The sequence below is a fragment of the Achroia grisella genome, unplaced genomic scaffold, assembly GCF_030625045.1.
Source record: "Achroia grisella isolate CSIRO2021 unplaced genomic scaffold, CSIRO_AGI_Agris_v1 utg509, whole genome shotgun sequence".
NCBI lineage: Eukaryota > Metazoa > Arthropoda > Insecta > Lepidoptera > Pyralidae > Achroia > Achroia grisella.
Window position 1 is genome coordinate 409,695 of NW_026712902.1, and position 24,990 is coordinate 434,684.

The 24,990-nt window shown below is 33.2% G+C and overlaps 1 protein-coding gene and 1 non-coding gene across 2 annotated transcripts in view; both read right to left on the reverse strand.

Annotated features, from left to right (window-relative positions):
- Positions 1-21,532, reverse strand: part of LOC131846248 (sodium-independent sulfate anion transporter-like) — an 87,142-nt gene extending 65,610 nt beyond the window's left edge. Inside the window, exon 1 of the mRNA XM_059195510.1 lies at positions 21,017-21,532. Within this exon, the coding sequence (XP_059051493.1) occupies positions 21,017-21,437 (421 nt within the window). The 5' untranslated portion in view covers positions 21,438-21,532. The remainder of the gene's footprint in view (positions 1-21,016) is intronic.
- A 643-nt stretch (positions 21,533-22,175) lies between these two features.
- Trnak-uuu (transfer RNA lysine (anticodon UUU)) lies at positions 22,176-22,248 on the reverse strand. Its single transcript has one exon. It is a non-coding gene; the product is annotated as a tRNA-Lys (tRNA).
- Positions 22,249-24,990: the final 2,742 nt, after the last annotated feature.

Below are 24,990 nucleotides of genomic sequence, written 5' to 3' on the forward strand. Positions count from 1 at the left end.
CTTGACCGATTCTCATGAAATTTTGTGAGCGTATTGAGTAGGTCTGAGAATCGGCCAACATCTATTTTTCATCCCCCTAAATGTTAGGGATAGTCCACCCCAAATTTTTTTTTTTAATTTTTTAGACAAAATTATTAGTTTCTATTTTTTTATGATACAACATACAAAAATACATACAACCCTAAATTTTCAACCTTCTATCATCAACCCGTATTTTTTTATAGCGTTATTAATTTATATGGCAAAACGTTTGCCGGGACAGCTAGTTACATATGTATATTAGTTTTTAAATATGTTTTAGTGTACAATAATTTGAGGTAGACACTAACTACATTCATTTTTGACGACCTCGGTGGTCTAGCGGTCGCGCACACCGTTTTACGTCCCATGGCCGCAAGTTCAATTCCTGGGACGGCACAAACATTTGTATTCATGAGTATGATTATTTGTATCTGTCTGGGTTTTCTACATATAATACGTATGTAAGTATTCATATCAGTTGTCTAGTACCCATAACACAAGCTTTAGCTACCTTAACTTGGGTCAAGATGACGCTATGTTTATTGTCCTGAGATTACTTATATTTCAATTAAAGTGCCCACGGATGATCATCCAGTCCCAACGTGTAAACTTTCATTGTGGAGCGCCCCACCGGTGGGCATGCGGTCTTTAACGTGTTAAATTGGCCAGAAATGATGAACAATCGTTCTGACGTCATTCGGCCCCATGACGCACCATGGAATGTTTACGGCATGTAGCTCCGCGGTGTGTAATTTAATCTTCATCAGGAGCCATTTCTGTTATATGTAAACAGAAGTATATATTACATACACCTGTACCAATTATACATATAATGAGTTATTTTATTTGGCCAAGATGTAATTTATTGATTATTTCTATGATACAGGTGTTTCGCAACAAAAGCCGCGAGTAAAGATTTCATTTTATAATAGAACTAGCTTTTGTCCGCGGCTTCGCGTTAATTTATCCCCTTAGAGGTGGAATTTATCAAAATTCTTTCTTAAAGAATATCTACGTCATAGTAGCTTTATGCATGCAAAGTCTCAGCCCGATCGGTTTAAAATTGACAAAGTTTCATACAAACTTTCATTCACTATTTTATGCCCTTGGGGGTAGAATTAATCAAAATACTTTCTTAGCGGATGCCCACGTCATAACATCTACCTGCATGCCAAATTTCAGCCCGAGCCGTCCAAAGGTTTTCCCTGGAAACCATCGTGACAAATTCCTGGGGAGTTTGTCACGATGGTCTAACTGATCTGACCTCATGTTCATTTTACCATCTTCCACTGGCGCCCCGCCAGCGTAAGCCGTTAGCGCAGGCGGGTGCACCATTCCATTATCACAAAAAAAAATCCCTCAATGTTTTGCTATTTATTATCGCTTTATCATTTGTGTACTATCTCTATTTTAGCTAAATGTGTTTTTATATATATTAATTCATATCAATTTATTATATATTTATATCTTGTACAATCGTATACAACACAGCAATACACAACCCCTGGTCATGTGCTGAAAAACAGCGTTGCAGCGCTCCAGCCGCTGCAGCATTATGCTGAGCACGGACCTATTCGGTAGATGCTTCGACAGACATACACACACACACGTAATTTTGTAACAATATACGATAAATGTACTTTTTTTTGTAATTGTTAAACAAAAAATACACTCTTTACAATAATTTGCCTGACAATATAAAATTATTGAACGAGCGAGCTTTTAAATTAAATTTAACCAAATGGCTATTGGCACATTGTTTTTATAGTGCAAAGAATTTATCGAATATAGTAATTTAATTCATAATCTATAGTAATTATATATGCCAATAATTCCAATAACATGTTTATTTTAATTTAATTATAGACTAATCAGAATGACATAAATATATTAATATATAAAAAAATATAAAAATTTGCACGCCTGTATGCAGGCTGAATGCACTGGACATTATATTCAATATTGTATACACCTATAAGTACTGTATTCTGCGAATAAATTATTTGATTTGATTTGAAAAAAAAAACTCAAAACATTGTATTGCAAAAAATTTTTTTTTGTTTATTGTGTGTTTAGTTTTATTAACATTTACCGAATAAGTATCATTTCATTTCATTTCAATGAGAAACATACATACAAACCCCTCCCCTACAATATAGACCCTAGATTCCTTTCGGTTCTAGATGACAGTACAATAATGTTGCTGACTCAGTCAGTCATTAATTAAGGCATAAAAAATCGGTCAAGTTCAAATTACAGGCTTGCACAATAGATGTTTCATGCTACTGTTTGTTGACGATAGAATTGCGGACTGCTAGCGCTATTTTTTTCAAAACCAGATAATTTTCCTGTAATATAGCACATTTATCAAGATGCCCAAGTTTCCTCAGCCCGTTGTAGGTCGTAGGTATAAAATGTCCCATCTTTTGACGACTTTAAACTAGACAATTAACACAGCGCCATTTAGTCCCATGGGAAGCAGAGCTTGTGTTATAAGTCCTACTACTAGACAACAATGTTTTATTTTTAATATATATATTTTAGATAGACAACACACTGACCTGTGGGGAAGGGGATTGTTAGTAATGGGAACTAGTAACTCTTATTTCTAGCAATGTACCATGTTAGGTCGACCTCCACGCGGTTCTCCTTGGAAACTATCGTGATGAATTCTTGGTGAATTTGTCACGATGGGCTAACTGACCTGACCTCATACTCATCTTATCATCCTACACTGGTGCACCATTCCATTATAGTACACAAAAAAAAACACTTTGACCTATATAAACAAACTCATGAATACAAATCTTTGGACCATACTAGTTATCAAAACCGCGACCATCGGCAGTAAAAAGAGCTTGTGTTATGAGTACTAGACAACTGATATAAATACTTAGATTTTTTTGTAAATACATACACAATATACCTAGAAAACTTCCAGACTGATACAAATAATCATAATCAAGAATACAAATATTAGCAACCTCCGATGAATCAAACCTGTTACAATCGAAATTAAAGCGGTCTGCTAAACCGCTAGATCAGCGAGAACTTTATAAATTTACTTGAATAATAAAATAAATCAAATTCAAATTCAAAATATCTTCATTTACCTACATGGTCTATTACAGACTCTTATGATATGTCAAATCTACCGTCAGTTCGGAATGATTTCAAGATGAGAAGAACTGACAAGAAACTCAGCTCGTATTCTTTTCAAATAGATGTTGTACATGTTTACAATAATACAGATTCATTTTTAAATTCATAAAGCCAATTCATAATTGAAATTGATATTCAAAATATTTTTATTCATGTAGGCCTATTACAGACTCACCGTTACTGCCGTCAGTTCGGAATGATATCGAGATGAGAAGAACTGACAAGAAACTCAGCTCGTATTCTTTTCAAATAAATGTTGTACATGTTTACAATAATACAGATTCATTATTAAATTTTAATTTGGGAGAACAGAGTGACCATATGCTATTACAATGAGAAGAACTGACAAGAAACTCAGCTCGTATTCTTTTCAAATAAATGTTGTACATGTTTACAATAATACAGATTCATTATTAAATTTTAATTTGGGAGAACAGAGTGACCATATGCTATTACAATGAGAAGAACTGACAAGAAACTCAGCTCGTATTCTTTTCAAATAAATGTTGTACATGTTTACAATAATACAGATTCATTATTAAATTTTAATTTGGGAGAACAGAGTGACCATATGCTATTACAATGAGAAGAACTGACAAGAAACTCAGCTCGTATTCTTTTCAAATAAATGTTGTACATGTTTACAATAATACAGATTCATTATTAAATTTTAATATATATATATATATATATATATACAATGAGAAGAACTGACAAGAAACTCAGCTCGTATTCTTTTCAAATAAATGTTGTACATGTTTACAATAATACAGATTCATTATTAAATTTTAATTTGGGAGAACAGAGTGACCATATGCTATTACAATGAGAAGAACTGACAAGAAACTCAGCTCGTATTCTTTTCAAATAAATGTTGTACATGTTTACAATAATACAGATTCATTATTAAATTTTAATTTGGGAGAACAGAGTGACCATATGCTATTACAATGAGAAGAACTGACAAGAAACTCAGCTCGTATTCTTTTCAAATAAATGTTGTACATGTTTACAATAATACAGATTCATTATTAAATTTTAATTTGGGAGAACAGAGTGACCATATGCTATTACAATGAGAAGAACTGACAAGAAACTCAGCTCGTATTCTTTTCAAATAAATGTTGTACATGTTTACAATAATACAGATTCATTATTAAATTTTAATTTGGGAGAACAGAGTGACCATATGCTATTACAATGAGAAGAACTGACAAGAAACTCAGCTCGTATTCTTTTCAAATAAATGTTGTACATGTTTACAATAATACAGATTCATTATTAAATTTTAATTTGGGAGAACAGAGTGACCATATGCTATTACAATGAGAAGAACTGACAAGAAACTCAGCTCGTATTCTTTTCAAATAAATGTTGTACATGTTTACAATAATACAGATTCATTATTAAATTTTAATTTGGGAGAACAGAGTGACCATATGCTATTACAATGAGAAGAACTGACAAGAAACTCAGCTCGTATTCTTTTCAAATAAATGTTGTACATGTTTACAATAATACAGATTCATTATTAAATTTTAATTTGGGAGAACAGAGTGACCATATGCTATTACAATTTTGTCAAAAGCAAATAGTCTAATCAGTGTTCGTCATCCTTACTGACCGAAGTAACCAGACCCCACAATCTACTGATTGTGAATGGTTGTGAAGATATACAAGTATAATCCTAATGGATTGAGGGGAAGAGGATTGTCAGTAATGTGGACTCTTCACCCCATTGCTAGCACTGTACCATGTCAGATTGACCTCCAAGCGGTCCCCCTGGAAACCATCGTGTTAAATTCTTGGTGAAATTGTTACGTTGGCCTAACTGACCTGATCTCATGCTCATCTTATCATCCTCCACTGGTGCCCCGTTAGTGTAAACCGTTAGCGCAGGCGGGTGCACCATGCCATTATCATACATAAAAAAAATCTACTGAATTGGGGGAAGGTGATTATCAGTAAGGTGGACTCTTCACCCTATTGCTAGCACTGTACCATGTCAGATTGACCTCCAAGCGGTCCCCCTGGAAACCATTGTGTTAAATTCTTGGTGAATTTGTCACGTTGGCCTAACTGACCTGATCTCATGCTCATCTTATCATCCTTCATTGATGCTTGAAGGATGATAAGATGAGCATGAGTTGGCAGTTGGCACAGGCGGGTTCACCATTCCATTATCATGCCATATCATATATCCATATCATAATGTATCTGTTTGCATATCCTTTTTTTTTTCCTTTTTGTAATTATTTGTTTCTTTTATGCACAATAACGAGTTTTATTATTATTATTATCATCCATAAAAAAAATCCTACTGGATTATATATCTTTAAAAAATAGTGCGGGTCGGCTAGTATGAAATAAATTATTTACTATTATCAACACAGCAACCAATATTCTAAAATCTGTGGAACGTGGAAAATTATTTTTATGCAGATTATCACATAAATAATTTTTCTAAGTATCTGCTTGTTTAAGAGGATCAATCGCCAGGATCAATGGCGAGACATGTATACGATTTGTTCCACTGGATCCGTACAATTGTGTTTATATTTAGGATTTTAGCAGATCTCGTAAACTAACAGACTCAAAAAATATGTATATAGTATGTGAAAATCTGCATAAAAGGAATTTTTCACAGTCTATAGTTTCACGAGTGGGTTTGAAGTGTTACAGAGACTTTAGTGTAGTCTACCATACTGCCTCATGATCCGATGAGGGTTGGGGCGAACCCCCAACATCTCGTAGTAATACTTTATATTAACTACATCTGACGACCTCGGTGGTCTAGCGGTCTAGCACACCGCATTACGTCCGATGGTCGCGGGTTCGATTCCTCACACGGCACAAATTTTTATTCATGAGTATGATTGTTTGTATCGGTCTGGGTGTTTTATATGTATGTATTCTGTACTCGTGAAGTGGTGCTGCTTGTAGGGACTGGTCTGCTCTAATCACTATGACTGATTTCCTCGTATAAATTGTTTAACTAGTTGTTGTGTATTCAATATTTTTTCTACTTGATTATTTAATTGAATTAGTGCTAATCGGTAGTTTGTATTCACACACTTAAATTTAAAATGTAAAGTAATAATAAAATTATTTAAAAGAGCAACACGCAAGTTTCTTGCTCGTTCTTCTTGTGATAAGACAGCTTGCCGAATGAGCGGTAGATTAAAAAAAAATGTGATGACTATACAAAAGTGCTTCAATGTAAGTTTATTTAAATAAATGATTTCTATTCTATTCTATTCTATTCTACACATGATAGATGAATTCCACGCTTCTTTTATTCAGGATTGACGTTTAGTACATCTTCATCTGTTAGTACTTATAAATTCTCGTGTCACAATGTTAGTTACCATACTCCTCCGAAACGGCTTGACCGATTTTTATTAAATTTTATATGCATATTCAGCAGGTCTGAGCATCGGCTACTATCTATTTTTCACACCCCTAACTGATAAGGGTTGTCCATCCTAACATTTTTTTTCATTTTTTGGAAATTTTATTTGTAATGTGGCATTAAAAATATATATTATACATCCCTAAATTATATATGAAATTACCCTCTACCACCAACCCCTATTTTTTGACAAAGTTTGGCGGTACAGCTAGTACCTATACATAAGCACAATGTAATAAAGTTAACAAATAAAAAAAAATAAGATTTTTTAAATTAACTATACCTATATAATACGTTATCACATAACTGTGAATCATTTATAATCATTATAATTTTTATCTCTCTGTCTGTCGGTCTCTTTGTTCCGGTTAATCTCTGAAATGGGTGGGCTGATTTTGACGGAACTTTTTTTGGCAGGTAGCTGATGTAATGAGTAACTTATTCTACTTTTATTAAAAAATATATATATATTAGAAAAATAAAGTTAAATTCCACGCGGACGAAGTCAACAGATAGTTTATCATATAACTGTGATTCATCCCCTCCGATTGATCCCCCGTACAATTCAAACGGGGATCGATATTACCACGGCCTGAGCCGAGGTTCGAATCCCTATCGGTGCCCTCAGACTAAATTCGTATCCGTCAGGCGGGAAATGTCCTTCAGCCGCTCCATATGTCCTTCCTTTGGTTTGGAGTACCATCTACACTCGCCCCTATCGTCCGGTGAAGCTGTAAAGGCCAGCTGCGGCCAACAGCATTAGAGTAATCCGAAAAAAAAAATTATTTATGGCATAGTTCCCGCGTCTAAATTGCGTAAGACCCTCGTTGTACGGTACACCTCGCAAACACTATAGAAATCCTTGACTCTGAGTAAAACCGGTTTCCCGCGAATTGTATTTGACGGTGAAGGGTAGCCGACCCGTTCTGCATACAATTACTGTCTACGTAACTGGCTAGATCTGGATTTAGCTGGACTTGACATGCTTTCAACTATAGATGTATATTGAGTATTTAATAGAATTAGTGCTAATTGGTGGTTTGTATTCACACACTTAAACTTAAAAATGTAAAGTAATAATAAAATTATTTAAAAGAGCAACACGCAAGTTTCTTACTCGTTCTTCTTGTGATGAGACAGCTTTCCGAACGAGCGGTAGATTAAAAAATGTAATGACTATTCAAAAGTGCTTCAATGTAAGTTTATTTGAATAAATGATTTTCTATTCTATTCTATTCTATTCTATATCTTAGAGAGAGGAGGAAGGGAGTGATCAATATTTATAGGCAACTAGCTGACTTTAACTTTATTTTTCTAAAATAAAAGTGGTCTAAGTTACTCCTTATTACATTAGCTACCTGCCAAAAAAAGTCCCGTCAAAATCGGTCCAGCCATTTCAGAGACTGGCCGTAAGAAACAGACAGATAAAAATGGTAAAAAATGCCATTTTGGTGTATGTATATTTGTATTCATAGGCATGTAGTAAAAAACTGTTATTTCAATATTACAAACAGACACTCCAATTTTATTAAATGTATGAAATAGTGTGTGGACTGATGACCCTATAGCTGGCTATATATATCAGGTTGATCTCCACGCGGACGCCTTTATAACGCGGTTTATTTAATACGCGTTCACTTAGCGCAGAACATTATCATCCATGAAAAATACAATCTTCTTTCTTCCTTTGTACATGATTATGTTATCATGATAACAATGAGTCTACTAGTAAGGTCAAAACGTTATTACACAACACCTGGTGGTTTCAGAAGCATTCAAACTGAACAGTGAATAATACAGTAATATTATATTACAGAATGAAGAAAGTTAGTTACTATACTACTCCGAAACAACTTGACCGATTTTTATAAAATTTTATATGCTTATTCCTTTTTAAAAGGTCGACAACGTACTTGCAATTCCCCTGGTGTTGCGGGTGCTCATGGGCGGCGGTAATCACTTACCATCAGGTGAGCCGCATGCTCGTTTGTCCTCAGTGTTATAAAAAAAAAATATGCATATTCAGTAAGTCTGAGAATCGGCTACTATCTATTTTTCATACCCCTAAGTAATTGATATTTTATATTTTTATTATTTTATTTATTTATTTTTATTTATAAAAACTTCTTGGACAAATATAAAACAAAATAAAGGTGCATATGGCGGACTTAACACCATAAGGCATTTTCTCCCAGTCGACCATAGGGCAAACAGAGATTAGTGGGCAGTGCATTTAAGTAAATAATAACATGAAATAAATAATAAAAGGAAGTAGGTACAATTATAATAAAATTCATAAATTGAAATATATATATTTGAGCCTAAATAAATTAGTGCTGGTTGGTAGTTTGTATTCACACGTTTCGACTTGTAAAATGTGAACTTACAAGGATTGTTTAAAAGAGCAACACACAAGTTTCTTGCTTATTCTTCTTGTGATGAGACAGCTTTCCGAATAAGCGGTAGATTTAAAAAAATGTTTACTATTCAAATGTGCTTAAATTAAGTTTATTTGAATAAATGATTTTCTATTCTATTCTATTCCAACTACATACATGTATACACATATATACGACCTCGACGACGACCTTTGACGACCTCGGTGGTCTAGTGGTCTAGCACACCGCTTTACGACCGATGGTCGCGGGTTCGATTCCTCGCACGGCACAACATTTGTATTCATGAGTATGATTGTTTGTATCGGTCTGGGTGTTTTCTATGTATAATATGTATGTATTTACAAAAAAAAAATATCTATGTATTAGTATCAGTTATCTAGTACCCATAACACAAGCTTTAGCTAGCTTAACTTGGGTCTGGATGGCGCTGTGTGAATTGTCCTGAGATTATTAAATTTTTTTTTTTCAAATTCAAAATATTTTTATTACATATGTATATATATATTTATTATATCTCCCTTTTTACGGGGGTAATATATTCAAACACGCGGGCCTTAGCCAAGCATGGATGAGTTATGTGATGAAGATAGAAATTTTCTGACTATTCGGCATGTGTTTAGTATGACGGCTTTTTGTAATTATTATTATTATATATTAAAAAATACATAGAACCCTAAAAATTAGAAAATTTCCTTACAAAATGATTATCTGTGTAATTACAGTTTAGAGCAGTTAGGGTGGCGCGGATAATGAGATACCTAAAATCCTATTGTGCAGTGACGTCACTATGACATTGGTGTTATGACCTTACATAAAAAAGTGAGTTGCCACTTGCCACTATCAAACATTGATAGTGGCAACTCACTTTTACACGTAAAGTAAATTGTATCGGTAACTCACTACCACGTAAATTGTATCGGTGTTTAGTTAAATAATTAATACATACATACGTACATACATTTGTATTTATTTGACGGCTTCGGTGGTCTAGCGGTTTAGCCTTACTTCCGACGGTCGCGGGTTCGATTGCTCAAACATTTGTATTCATGAAATAAAATAAAAGTATCCTAAGTTACTCCTTATTACATCAGCTACCTGCCAATAAAAGTCCCGTCAAAATCGGCCCAGCTATTTTAGAGATTAGCCGGAACAAACAGACAGACAAATTATAAAAATGTTATTTTGGTGTATGTACCGTATGTAGTAAAAAACGGTTATTTTAATATTACAAACAGACACTCCAACTTTATTTATATGTATAGATGACGGCCTCGGTGGTCTAGTGGTTTAGAACACCGCCTTACTTCCGGTGGTCGTGGGTTCGATTCCTCGCACGGCACAAACATTTGTATTCATGAGTATGATTGTTTGTATCGGTCTGGGTAATTTGTATGTATAATATGTATGTATTTGAAAAAAAAAGATATATATATATATATATATATATAAACACCTCTTTGGGCACTTTGTTGATCACGCCACAACCTAAACACTTGCCGATTCCACCTTTTGCACTGAATAACTTGACCTCTATCGCGTATATCTCAGGCGGTATGGCAACGTCGCATTCTATTTTGCGATGTGGCCATATATATTCGTCGATAGTACGATATACTCGACACTTTTTTTTACTAATAATTCGTGACTGAATGGCTCCGAACGGCTAAATTTTTGGTATACACAAAGACTTTTTGGCTCTGAATATATTCCAAAAATCAATTAATTATGTTGATCACTTTATATACTCGTCCTTACTGCGATACTTATTTACATCCGAATATATATAGATACCGTAACGGTCTATCAATTATGAATTTATTAATTTACTAATGTAGATATTTTATATTCGCAATGCTCCATACATGCAAGCTCCAGCAACGGTGGAGGCAGGGTCCCCCCTGCACCGTACACCGCACCCCGCGCACACAAACAAATTAGATATTTTTTGAATACACAAAGACTTTTTGGCTCTGTATATATATTTCAAAAATCAATTAATTATGTTGATCACTTTATATACTGGTCCTTACTGCGATACTTATTTTAATCCGAATATATATAGATACCGTAACGGTCTATCAATTATGAATTTACTAATCTAGATATTTTATATTCGCAATGCTCCATACATGCAAGCTCCAGCAACGGTGGAGGCAGAGGGGAGCACCGTACACCGCACCCCGCGCATATAAACAAATTAGAATAAATTAAATTCATAAGATTATTTATATATTTCGACTGCCTCGGTGGTCACACCGCTTTACATCCGATGGTCGCGGGTTCGATTTCTCGCACGGTGCAAACAATTGTACTCATCGGTCATCGATTGTTTTCATCGGTCTGGGTGTTTTATATGTATATTATATATGTATTTACAAAATAAAAATATCTATATCAGTTCAGTATCAGTCTGTGTTAATTGTCCAGGGCTATTTATTATATATTTATAAACGGTTATCTTTTTCCATCCCACCGCTCGCTATCGACAGTGAATTCATAGAAATGTCACTCTAAAAACAATAATAGTTTTGTTTTTGTATTTCAAATACTAAATGCAAAATAGGTATTTTCAAAATACTTTTTCAAAATAAAGTACCTTTTGAATTTTTGTCCAAACCTCAGATATTTTATTTATTTTAGGTATATCAATCATTACATAGTGTAGTATAAAACAAAGTCGCTGTCGCATCTAACAGTACATAAACAAAGAAAGAAGACTTTTTGGCTCTGATACCGTAACGGTCTATCAGTTATGAATTTATTATACCTAATCTGGATATTTTATATTCGCAATGCTACATACATTATAATATCCGCCTCCATTCATTGTAACGGTGGAGGGACTAAATAGTTGAATAAAACTGAATAAGCAGTTGCTCCACTCTATAGGTATGCGTCGTCGTCGTATGCTGTTCATTTTTTCACTCGTTTTGGCGCCAAGAGAGGGTCACATAGTCGTGGTCAAGTTAAGAACTTATAATTTAATTTTGATGACAATAGATACAAGTAAAAAGTAGGTATTATATTAATGTACGTAAGTACTGTACTTAAAAATATTTATTCTTTATTGTACATTTGAAAAACTTAACACTTAAGGACTTGTACATATACACGTACATACTGCCATTTTCTCTTAAAGACATCCAGAGAAGCTTTAGATTTATCAAATACGCGGGGTGCACCGACCTTTGACCTTATAACACCTGATTCGCGCGTAACGAATTACATTGCTACTTTTTGGTATTTTATAGTGGATATTTCACTATAAAATATTATTATTTCTTTAGATTATGACATAATAGCATAGTTTACATGATTTTAAGGGAAACATACGATAAAAAAAATTCCCGTAAAATGTAAAAGATAAAAAATGGTTATTGTTGGTTATCCTTGAGAGATAGACATATACCATCACGGACTTTTTTGTTGACCTTATTTTGATACATCTCAAAGCACTAGACAATACGCATTTTCATTAAACAGTATTGTATTTTTTTTATTTATTTAACTTTAATGCACAAAAAAATTTGTACATGTGGCGGACTTAATATCTTGCCGCGTTATTTACCAGGCAACCATGAGTGGTGCAGCGAAAGATTATTGGCGGTGCACTAATATAAATAAGAAATGTCAAAAAAAGATTTATAAAGATAATAAAGATAAGCAAAATATACATTTCTATAAAAAAATAACAATATACATACATAAATATATAACCCATAAATGTATAAATAAATACATAATGATCCGATAATCAAATTATAAGTACAGTCTCAAATTGAAAGTAAGAAAAACAGAAAATATAGAGAGAACTATAGGGATATAACAGAAAGATGTGAAAAAAGGAGGACAGTAAAAAAGTTACAAATTTAAATAATGTTCCCGCAATTTCTGTTTAAATGAATTTATTACATTATTATATATATTAGGCATACGACTAGCCTTATGCTGTTACTTTTTTTTTAATCTATACATCTATACATATAAATAAAATTGGAGTGTCTGTTTGTAATACTGAAATAACCGTTTTTTACTACATGCATATGAATATATATAAGGTACATATACCAAAATAACAATTTTTATAATTTTTGTCTGTCTGTCTGTCGGTCTGTTTGTTCCGGCTAATCTCTGAAATGGCTGGACCGATTTTGACGGTACTTTTTTTGGCAGGTAGCTGATTTATAAGGAGTAACTTAGGTTACTTTTATTTTAGAAAAATAAAGTTAAATTCCACGCGGACGAAGTCGCGGGAACACTTGTTTTTAATAAAAACGGTTTATTTGATAGAAAAAACATCTTTTTTGTGGTACTTGAGAATGTTGAAGCCTGTTGTTTGTAATATTGAAATAACCGTTTTTTACTACTTGCATATGAATATAAATACGGTACATACACCAAAATAACATATTTTACAATTTTTGTCCGTCTGTCTGTTTGTTCCAGCTAATCTCTGTAATGGCTGGACCGATTTTGACGGGACTTTTTTTGGCAGGTAGCTGATGTAATAAGGAGTAACTTAGGCTACTTTTATTTTAGAAAAATAAAGTTAAAAACCACGTGGACGAAGTCGCGGGAACAGCTACTGTATAATATATTACAGATACCAACGTGTTTTTTTATTGATGACTAGCTGTACACGGGATTTCGTCCGTGTGGAATTTCACTTTATTTTTCTAAAATATAAGAAGTTAAATTCCACGCGGACGAAGTCGCGTGTACAGCTAGTTGTCGGTAGTCTAGCGATTTAGCACACTGCTTTGATTCCTGCTTGGTGGTCGAGGGTTCGATTCCTCGCACGCTGCAAACATTTGTATTCATGAGTAGGATTGTTTGTAACGGTCTGGGTGTTTTCTATGTATAGATAATATATATGTATTTACGAAAAAAATCTTTGTATTTATATCAGTTGTCTGGTACCCATAACATAATCTTCAGCTAGCTTAACTTGGGTCTAGATGAAGCTGTGTGAATTGTCCTGAGATTACTATTATTATTAATTGGTACACAGGTAAACTACTAACTAGGCCATATTGGTGTTGTTTGTTATGGTGAAAAAACTAGTATATATATAAGTTACACGTACAATTTCAAAGACTTATTTCTTGAAAACTGCTGGCTATTCTGAAATAAAACTTTAGGGTTTGTATATGTAATGTTTGCATATAAAATATGATTAAAGGTTACCAGTGTATTTACACTTTTACTGAACAAACAGAGTTGTTTAATACTGAAAATATTGTGTGGAAGGCATCAATTACTTTCAGTGCATGTATAGCTTTTCTCTTTTCCTAATTATTATTATTATTAAGTTTAAAGTGGTTGAATTTTACGTAAGTGGTATTTATACATTATTTCTAATTTACCATTTATTTTAAGTTTTTTAAACTCTATTCATCGAGACCTATCTAATGAGTCCAAACACGATATTTCTGCTGTAAGTTTTCGAAGAGTATGTTCATCATCTGATAATACTGGTGCCAGCATGAAGTCAAGGTTAACAGATAACTAATTACTTTTATTTCGTCAAAATCTTTAGATTACGTATAATAAATTCATAATATCGCTACCTATTCAAATCAAAACAAGTATTAGGTACTTCATTTACTAGTATATAAATTCATCAACACACAAGTAAATGATTTTTAAATATATTCAGAGCCAAAAAATCTTTGTGCATTTAAAAAATTTTGCCGATACGGATTCACTATTGCAAGAAATTGTTGAAAAAATATATATCGAGTATCTACTACTATCGACGAATACATTTGGCAACAACGCATGGTCTCGGCCGGAACGGCAACATCGCATACTAGAATACAAAGATAGTGGTAGAACGCGGAACGGCAACATGTTGCCGTTCCGCCACGCTACCGTTATAGTGGTAGAAAGAGAGAGACAGTGGAATCAGCAATATCTACGGATCGTGGCTGGATCAACTAAGTGTGCAAGTGTATATAAATGTATATATATATATATATATATATATATACATTTGTCTTTAATTCAAAGGAAATACAAATAATGAACGCATCACATTTAAAACAGTAATAAGTACGTAATATTATCACATTTTCAAACAGTAAGTACGTAATATTATCACATGGTAACAGCACGTATTATGGCAAAAATAAACATCGGCTGATTTGAAAAGATTTATTATAGTAATAATAGTAATCTCAAGACAATTCACACAGCTTCGTCTAGACCCAAGTTAAGCTAGCTGAAGATTATGTTATGGGTACTAGACAACTGATATAAATACAAAGATTTTTTGTCGTAAATACATATATATTATCTATACATAGAAAACACCCAGACCGTTACAAACAATCATACTCATGAATACAAATGTTTGCAGCGTGCGAGGAATCGAACCCTCGACCACCAAGCAGGAATCAAAGCGGTGTGCTAGCTAAATCGCTAGACTACCGACAACTAGCTGTACACGCGACTTCGTCCGCGTGGAATTTAACTTCTTATATTTTATAAAAATAAAGTGAAATTCCACACGGACGAAATCCCGTGTACAGCTAGTCATCAATAAAAAAACACGTTGGTATCTCTAATATATTATACAGTAGCTGTTCCCGCGACTTCGTCCACGTGGTTTTTAACTTTATTTTTCTAAAATAAAAGTAGCCTAAGTTATATATTACATCGGCTACCTGCCAAAAAAAGTCCCGTCAAAATCGGTCCAGCCATTTCAGAGATTAGCTGGAACAAACAGACAGACGGACAAAAATTGTAAAATATGTTATTTTGGTGTATGTACCGTATTTATATTCATATGCAAGTAGTAAAAAACGGTTATTTCAATAATACAAACAACAGGCTTCAACATTCTCAAGTACCACAAAAAAGATGTTTTTTCTATGAAATAAACCGTTTTTATTAAAAACAAGCTGTTCCCGCGACTTCGTCCGCGTGGAATTAAACTTTATTTTTCTAAAATAAAAGTAACCTAAGTTACTCCTTATAAATCAGCTACCTGCCAAAAAAAAGTACCGTCAAAATCGGTCCAGCCATTTCAGAGATTAGCCGGAACAAACAGACCGACAGACAGACAGACAAAAATTATAAAAATTGTTATTTTGGTATATGTACCTTATATATATTCATATGCATGTAGTAAAAAACGGTTATTTCAATATTACAAACAGACACTCCAATTTTATTTATATGTATAGATTATTATTTATTTATTTATTTTTTCATCCAAAATAATACAAATTGTGTAGGATAACGTAATAGTAACATTACAGTAAAATTTTGTCAACAACATAATAGCAACTTAAATATTAAATCTCGGTATATCTATAGACTAGCTGGCCCCAGCGACTTCGTCCGCGTGAAATTTTATTTTATTTTTCTAAAATAACAGTAGCGTAAGTTAATCCTTATTACATCAGCTACTTGCCAAAAAAAGTCCCGTCAAAATCGGTCCAGCTATTTCAGAGATTAGCCGGAACAAACAGACAGACAGACAGACAAAACTTGTAAAATATGTTATTTTGGTGTATGTACCGTATTTATATTCATATGCAAGTAGTAAAAACGGTTATTTCAATATTGCAAACAGACACTCCAATTTTATTTACATGTATAGATGTATAGATTAAAAAAAAAGTAACAGTCATAAGGCTAGTCGTATGCCTAATATATATAATAATGTAATAAATTCATTTAAACAGAAATTGCGGCAACATTATTTAAATTTGTAACTTTTTTACTGTCCTTCTCCATTTTTCACATCTTTCTGTTATATCCCTATAGTTCTCTCTATATTTTCTGTTTTTCTTACTTTCAATTTGAGACTGTACTTATAATTTGATTATCAGATCATTATGTATTTATTTATATATAATATTTATACATTTATGGGTTATATTTAAATGAATTTAATCGATAAAATCGTTGTTAAGTATTAAATTAATTGTAAGTGATATTAACTATTATATTATGCATAAAAAATATTTGTAATAATAAAGAAAATACATTTAAAATATTTTACTTGTTGTGTTAGTTATTTATAAGATCTTACTATAATTGTTAGCTGCTTTACAATTTAGAAAGTACAATAGGTAATGTAAATTAAAATTAATTGAATACTTAACAACGTTTTGTTCGATTAAATTCATTTAATTATTAAAATAGTTAATTTAAAATTAGAATAAAGACAAAAAAAAATAACAAAAAAAATCGGTGGCGGGAATCGAACCTTGAGCGTCCGTTTGGTAAGTTGATTCAAAGGCTTATTAAAATCAAAATTCAAAATTCAAAGTTACTGGTCATTTTGAAATAATACTTAGGGTTCGCATACCCTTATCGGATACTACTACTACACGGAGTTTCGTCAAAATAGAATATCTAGGTTAGGTATAATAAATTCATAATTAATAGACCGTTACGGTATCTGTATATACTCGGATCAAAACAAGTACTATGAAATAAGAAAGAGTATATAAATTGATTAACACAAGTAATTGATTTTTGAAATATATTCAGAGCCAAAAAGTCTTCTTTCTTTATTTATGTACTTGTTAGATGCGACAGCGACTTTGTTTTATACTATACTATACTATGTAATGATTGATATACCTAAAATAAATAAAATATCTGAGGTTTGGACAAAAACTCAAAGGGTAATTTATTTTGAAAAAGTATTTTGAAAATACCTATTTTGCTTTTAGTGTTATAGTACTTTAACTGTTATATTTTAAGTAACAATGTTTAATTATAATTAATACTACTGCACCAACACTCCGATCGTGCAAAAAAATTTGCTGTTTCATTATTTTTTAGTTCAATTAGTGGTCTACCTAAGTCCTGGGGTAAGGGGGGGAGAGTCATGACGCCCCCATGACTCCCAAGACCTCCATGACGCTCCCCCCTGGATCCGCCGTTACGTCTTCTCTTCATTCGCTCAGTAACGTTGTTACTAAAGGAAAAATTCCCGTCCAAAAAATAACAAGTATTGAGGTTTGATCTGGAGTCACGTTCCTCTAGACTGATTTCTATAAATATTTAGATTAGATAGACTATTATTCTTGAAATACTAGCTAGACATTATTAAGTTACTGTAGCCATAATGTAGTAGTCCAAACGTGCCAATGAGGAAGCCCTTGGCAAATGCTGCACCCTGATTGGCCCGTTTGAATTGGATCAAGAAGTGGTCGAATGCCAAAAAGGTGGATTTGTATAAAATCGTGTATAAATCGCTTAATTATTATTATTACTCGTCGTGACAGTTGTGGCTCAAAACGGATCAACATTTATATATCGTCAGCTGGCATTAGATCAACAAAAGGCCTCCGGATCAACAAGTGAAAAAGGATCAACAAAAAACTACCTATACGGCACGTCTGAGCCACAAAGTGCCCAAGGGGATATTTATATATATATATATATATATATATTTATCTGTTATCTAGTACCCATAACACAAGTTTTAGCTAGCTTAACTTGGGACTAGATGGCGCTGTGTGAATTGTCCTGAGATTATTATATCAACATAGAAATCGCTACGCACTCATTCTTAGTGTAATCAGATAATATTGTCAGCGCTATGGATTTTAAGATTTTCTATAAATACCAGCTGACCTTGCAAATGTTGTTTTGCCATACAAATTAAAATCGCTATTAAAAAATAGAGGTTGATGATAGAAGGGTGAAAATTTAGGGTTGTATGTGTTTTTTTTAAATATATAAAATGAATGTTAGTGTTGGACAAACCTTATCACTTACGAGTATGTAAAATAGATAGTAGCCGATTCTCAGACCTACTGAATATGCATATAAAATTTTATAAAAATCGGTCAAGCTGTTTCGGAGGAGTATGGTAATTGTGACACGAGAATGTTATATATAATATTCTTTAATATAATATTAGTCGACATCACAGAAGACCGAAGAGCTGGCAGCTACCTTGGACAAAGAATTAGTCTAGCTATTCAAAGAGGGAACGCTGCCAGTATCTTCGGAACGTTGCCTAAAGGGACCACTTTTAATAATATATTTTAGTTATCATATTCTATTTTTTTTTTTTTAAGCTTTTTATTTTAGTTCTTAGTTGTACAATTAGGTTATGTAAATACTAGTTATATAATAATATTACTGTATTATTAACTTTTCAGTTTGTATGCTTCTGAAACCACTGATTGTTGTGTAGTAACGTTTTGACACAAGCGACAGCTATCAGAGTGGAACTAATTATGAAATGTTTGACTCGGTAATAATATTTAACCAATATACTCGATACAATATCGAAATTTAACCTTTTTAACACAGAAACAACTTATTAATATTAGTTTTGTATATATATACTAGCTACTCGCCTCTGCTTCGTCCGGGTGTACGTGTGTTATACATATAAACCTTCCTCTATAATCACTCTATCTACGAGTATTAAACGCTTCAAAATCCGTTGCGTAGTTTTAAAGATTTAAGCATACATAGGGACGGACAGCGACAGCGACTTTGTTTTATACTATGTAATGATTACTAGCTGTTCCCGCGACGTCGTCCGCGTGGAATTTAACTTAATTTTTCTAAAATAAAAGTAGCCTAAGTTACTCCTTATTACATCAGCTTTTTGCCAAAAAAAGTCCCGTCAAAATCGGTCCAGCCATTTCAGAGATTAGCCGGAACAAACAGACAGACAGACAAAAATTGTAAATTATGTTATTTTGGTGTATGTACCGTATTTATATTCATATGCATGTAGTAAAAAACTTTTATTTTAATGTTACAAACAGACATTACAATTTTATTTATATGTATAGATGACTTCGGTGGTCTAGCGGTTCAGCACACTTTACGTCCGATGGTCGCGGGTTCGATTCCTCGCACGGCACAAACATTTGTATTCATGAGTATGATTGTTTGTATCGGTCTGGGTGTTTTCTATGTTCAACGTGTTTGTATTTACAAAAAAAATCTATGTATATGTATCAGTTATCTAGTACCCATAACACAAGCTTTAGCTAGCTTACCGTGGGACTAGATAGCGCTGTGTTAATTAACCGGTTAATTATTTATTTAGTATTTATTTATACGTAACTTTCTATACATTTAAGATTTTGTACATATTATACGTCAAAAAAACATGTTCAAAGATATCTAAAAATTCTTACATTTATAGAAAGTTACGTATATATAATAATACTATATTTTATTATTTCGGATTCAAAATCAAAAGATCTTTATTCATGTAGGTCTATTACAGACTCTTATGATATGTTAAATCTACCGTCAGTTCGGAATGATTTCGAGATGAGAGGAACTGACAAGAAACTCAGCTCGTATTATTTTCAAATAAATGTTGTACATGTTTACAATAATACAGATTCATTTGAATTCAAATTTGGGAGATTCATTAAATGAATATAACGATATATAAAAAAAAATTTAACGAGATCTCGTTAGTGTCCCATAAGGTAGCGAACTCTGAAAAAGGGCGAGTTAAATAGGTCTATGAAGGTTGTATAGTTCTAGAGGTCTAAGCATTTGACAATAGCCCAAAAACTTTAATAAATAAATGTATCCCAATTATCTATATATATCAATAAAATTGGAGTGTCTGTTTGTAATATTGAAATAACCCTTTTTCACTACATGCATATGAATATAAATACGGTACAGACACCAAAATAATATTTTTTACAATTTTTGTCTGTCTGTCTGTTTGTTCCGGCTAATCCCTGAAATGGCTGGACCGATTTTGACGGGACACTTTTTGCAGGTAGCTGATGTAATAAGGAGTAACTTAGGCTACTTTTATTTTAGAAAAATAAAGTTAAATTCCACGCGGACAACGTCGCGGGAACAGTTAGTTTTATAATAAAATAACCCTAACAAAAAAAATTAACATCTAACAATAGCCCCAACCTTCAAAAAAAAAATGCTACCCTAAACATGTCCATCATATTTAGGACAATATTTTTTTTATTTATAATAATCCCTACAAAAAATCCCTAAAAAAAATAATAACTTTAAAAAAAAAAAAAATTATACCACTTACCTACGTAGTGATTTCCGTGGCAAGCCAAGCAGGACTCTTTCCCGTCCAGGCCGTAACTCAGAGTGGGGACACCTGGTTTCGGACACAACTTACACCCCCCATTGTACTTCTCGCAGAGACACACATTCCTGTCCAAACTTGTCTTGTCAACTTTAAGTTCATTCAGTCCAAACTTATCACACTCCTGTTTCACTAGAGACGCTTCTATCCTCTCCCTTTGCTGCAGGAACTCGCAAGAATGTGGGCACACGTGACAGGTTTTCGCCGCGGCCAAGTTTCTATTGGATTCCGAGCTCATATTGTCATTTTGGTTCGGATCTGGTAATTTATAATGTTTCTCATCCTTATTCCCAATTATGAACGCAGTTAAAGTGACTTCAGACCCGGAACGAACAGTATTATTTAACTTGTATTTAGTCATATTGATTTAGATTTTTAGAAGTACGTTTTAAAAGGGGACGCTCGAGACATGATAGTGGGGTATAGTGACAGTGCGAGGCGGCCGGTCGGGACGGCGCCGCGGTACCGAATGACTGCCGCCAGTTGAGTCGAGTCCACTGTCTGCGAAACAAGGTTTGAGGTTAGATTTCGCGAATTTGCATGCAGTTAAATATATAGTGTTACTTGTTTATAATTTGCTACAGTTATCGTTACTCAGATGCGACTTCACTACATAGTATAAAACAAAGTCGCTGTCGCTGTCTATCCGTCCCTATTTATGCTTAAATCTTTAAAACTACGCAACGGATGCAGTTTTTAGCAATAGATAGAGTGATTCAAGAGGAAAGTTTATATGTATAATACATGTACACCCGTGCGAAACCGGGGCGTGTAGGTAGTTTTTAATTGAGTGATAAAATTTAATTGTTGTATATCAGGTTATTTAGTTATCTCGTAACTTGGGGAATTGTGATAACTTATGAATAAATCAATTATACATTATTTTCCTTTGCCTCAAATTATATATTTTACTTTTTTTCCATAGCCACGGGCAGAGATAATATAACCATAGAAAAAATAAAAAAAACAAATATTTTTTATATTATTCTTTATAACAATAAAAAAAAATTAAACTCCATAATATAATTATAACTACTTTTACTTTATATATTAATTTCAGGAAACGTAAAAAGAATAAATAAAATGAACAAAAAGTGAACGCCCGAACAGGGACTTGAACCCTGGACCCTTGGATTAAAAGTCCAATGCTCTACCGACTGAGCTATCCGGGCAATGAATTATTTTGCGAAATAGTCATACACTTCCGACTAATGTGTAATAATGTCTGAATAAGGACTTACGTAGATATATTTTTCTATTTTTAACAAACTTCATTGAATGTTACTAATGAGATACTGTTTAATATCAAATTCTTACACCTATTTATTCTTCATGTTCAACTCATAAGTTCTAATTTAATTCAACGATGGTATTTATTTAAAAAATACAATACTTTCTTTTTTTATTGTATATTTACCATGTAATTATTAATGTAAGTAATTATAAGCTTTATTTATACTTATTACAATTATATTTATTTATTGACAACCTATATAAGTAATCCGTAAACCATACATCATGTAACGCCATCTAGTGACAACCCTAACTAAGCAGAACTTGTAATTGTGTTATAATTATGTTAATGTTATAACGATTATTGCTAATTATTTGCTACTAATCATACTTTAAACGGTAGACCTCCACGCGGTCGCCACTGTAACCATGTGGTTAACAACTGATTAATTCGTTATGATGCGCTAACGACCTTCTCTTATCATTTTCCCCTTATCATCCTCCACAGGGGCCATCGGACGAAGCATTCAAATATAATTAATAAAATAACATATTTTTGAATAATAAAAATATATTACTATTAATATTATACACTTAATATTACAAGTTAATAAAGAAAATAGTGCGTAAAATTTTGACATGTTGAAATTGCTCATATAATTTGGATAGGCGTTTTATTTGGGAGAATGTAAAAAATTAGGAATGAAGATCATATCCTAAGGACAGTGTTACATGAATGTGGATGGTTATAAAGGTGGAGGAAGACCGAAAAAAGAGATGGATGGACTGTGTGAAAGATGATATGGTACGAAAGGGAGTAAATAACGAGATGACTGCGAACAGAGATGAATGGAAGAGAAAAACATATTACGACGACCACAAATAAATGGGATAAGATGCAGATGATGGCATTAAATAAACGACGCAACGTAATAATGTACATTGTTCAATATAATACATTAGCTTTTACCCGCGGCTTCGCTCACATAACTTCATTACTGGCTACTGAAGTAGCAAAAGGTTGATATTTTATTTTTTTGTTTTTTATAAAAAAATATATTTTTTTTTAATAAAAAGTATCCTATGTTCATTCTAATACCTTCAATAACATGTGTACAAAATTTCATGATGATCGGTTCAGTGACATCGACAAACGCGTCACTAGGGAATGCAATCCCGACTCGAGATTGCAAATTCGGGATCCCGCGGGATTAGAAATATCAATCCCGCGGGATCCCGGAATTTTCGGGATCCCGTCTAAATTAAAAAAAAATGTTGAATTCAGATGACTGAAAAAGCTAATAACTGCTTGTTTGTGATAGTGAGGTTAACTAAAATAACATATTACTCGAAAGAAAATAAAAACCTTTATTCTTTAATCTTACCAACTAAATAATAATCAGGTTGTAAGGAAATTAACGTAGGTAAATTAGGTAATCAAAACAATAAGCTTATTTCAAGGGAATTAGGAAAAAGAGTGATTTTGAAAATGACTCCTTAAAAAACAATGGGTATTAATAGTTTCATCTGCTAAACGGCATCTAATGTCCGTTGCAATGTCCGCTGCTGAGAATGCCCTCTCCGACTCAACGCTGGTTGGCAACAGCGTGGCGAAGCAATTATATGCAAACTGCAAAAATCGCCCCCTTGTTCCTCCACACTCAAACAAATCCATTTCTTTTTTAATGGTAGATTCTAATTTGTCTAAGCTCGTGGACGTGGATATACGTGCAAAAGGACTTTTAGAAGCTCGCAGAGTTTCTTCTAATTCCTCTTAAAGCGATTTATTAGTTTGTGCAGCACGTAAATTCAAATCTTCTGCAATCATTGAAAGAGGCAAGTCATCTTCGATTAGTACTGCCGTATTAATATCTGCTTGGTTTGGTTCTTTACGATATAATCGTGTGATTATATTTTTTATTTCTTTTTCACTGCCGCCCAATCCCGTTAATCTCGAACGGGATCTCGTCATATGATGCGTCGGGATTGATCCCGAAAAATTACACGAGATCTCGCGAGATCGGGATCCCGCAGGATCGGGATTGCATTCCCTACGCGTCACCTACCTTAGTACAGGTAGGTGACGCGCCTATATAATTCATGAAAGAAAAAAAATTACGATAAATTCATACCTTTCAACTCCTTACAACCCTTTTGTGGCATTAAAAGTAGCCTACGTCCTTTCTCAGGGTCTAAGAGTCTAGAATTAAATTCTAGATTTACACATAACTAGCCACACGCCCCGACTTCGCACGCGTGTACATGTATATATATATATAAACCTATCTAGAACCTATCTATTAAAAAAAATCTCTTCAAAATCCGTTGCGTAGTTTTAAAGATTCAAGCATAGGGACGGACAGATTGCGACAGCGGCTTTATTTTATACTATGCAATGATTGTAGATTTATTTATTTTAGAATTAAATAGAATCTTAAATAAAATTTGGTACACAGATAGTCTAAACCAGAGGTTCCCAAACTTTTTAGTGTCGTAGACCCCTTGCCATATTTTTCAGTTTTGGGTAGACCCTCCATTCTTACCTGGTATCGATATTTTGTAAATTTCTAACTGTAGTAAAAGTTTAGTGTTAAAAACGTAAAGTAAAAACAACAAAATGACCACTGTCGTAGACCCTTGCAGTTTGTCATAGACCCCTGAGGGTCGATATAGACCACTTT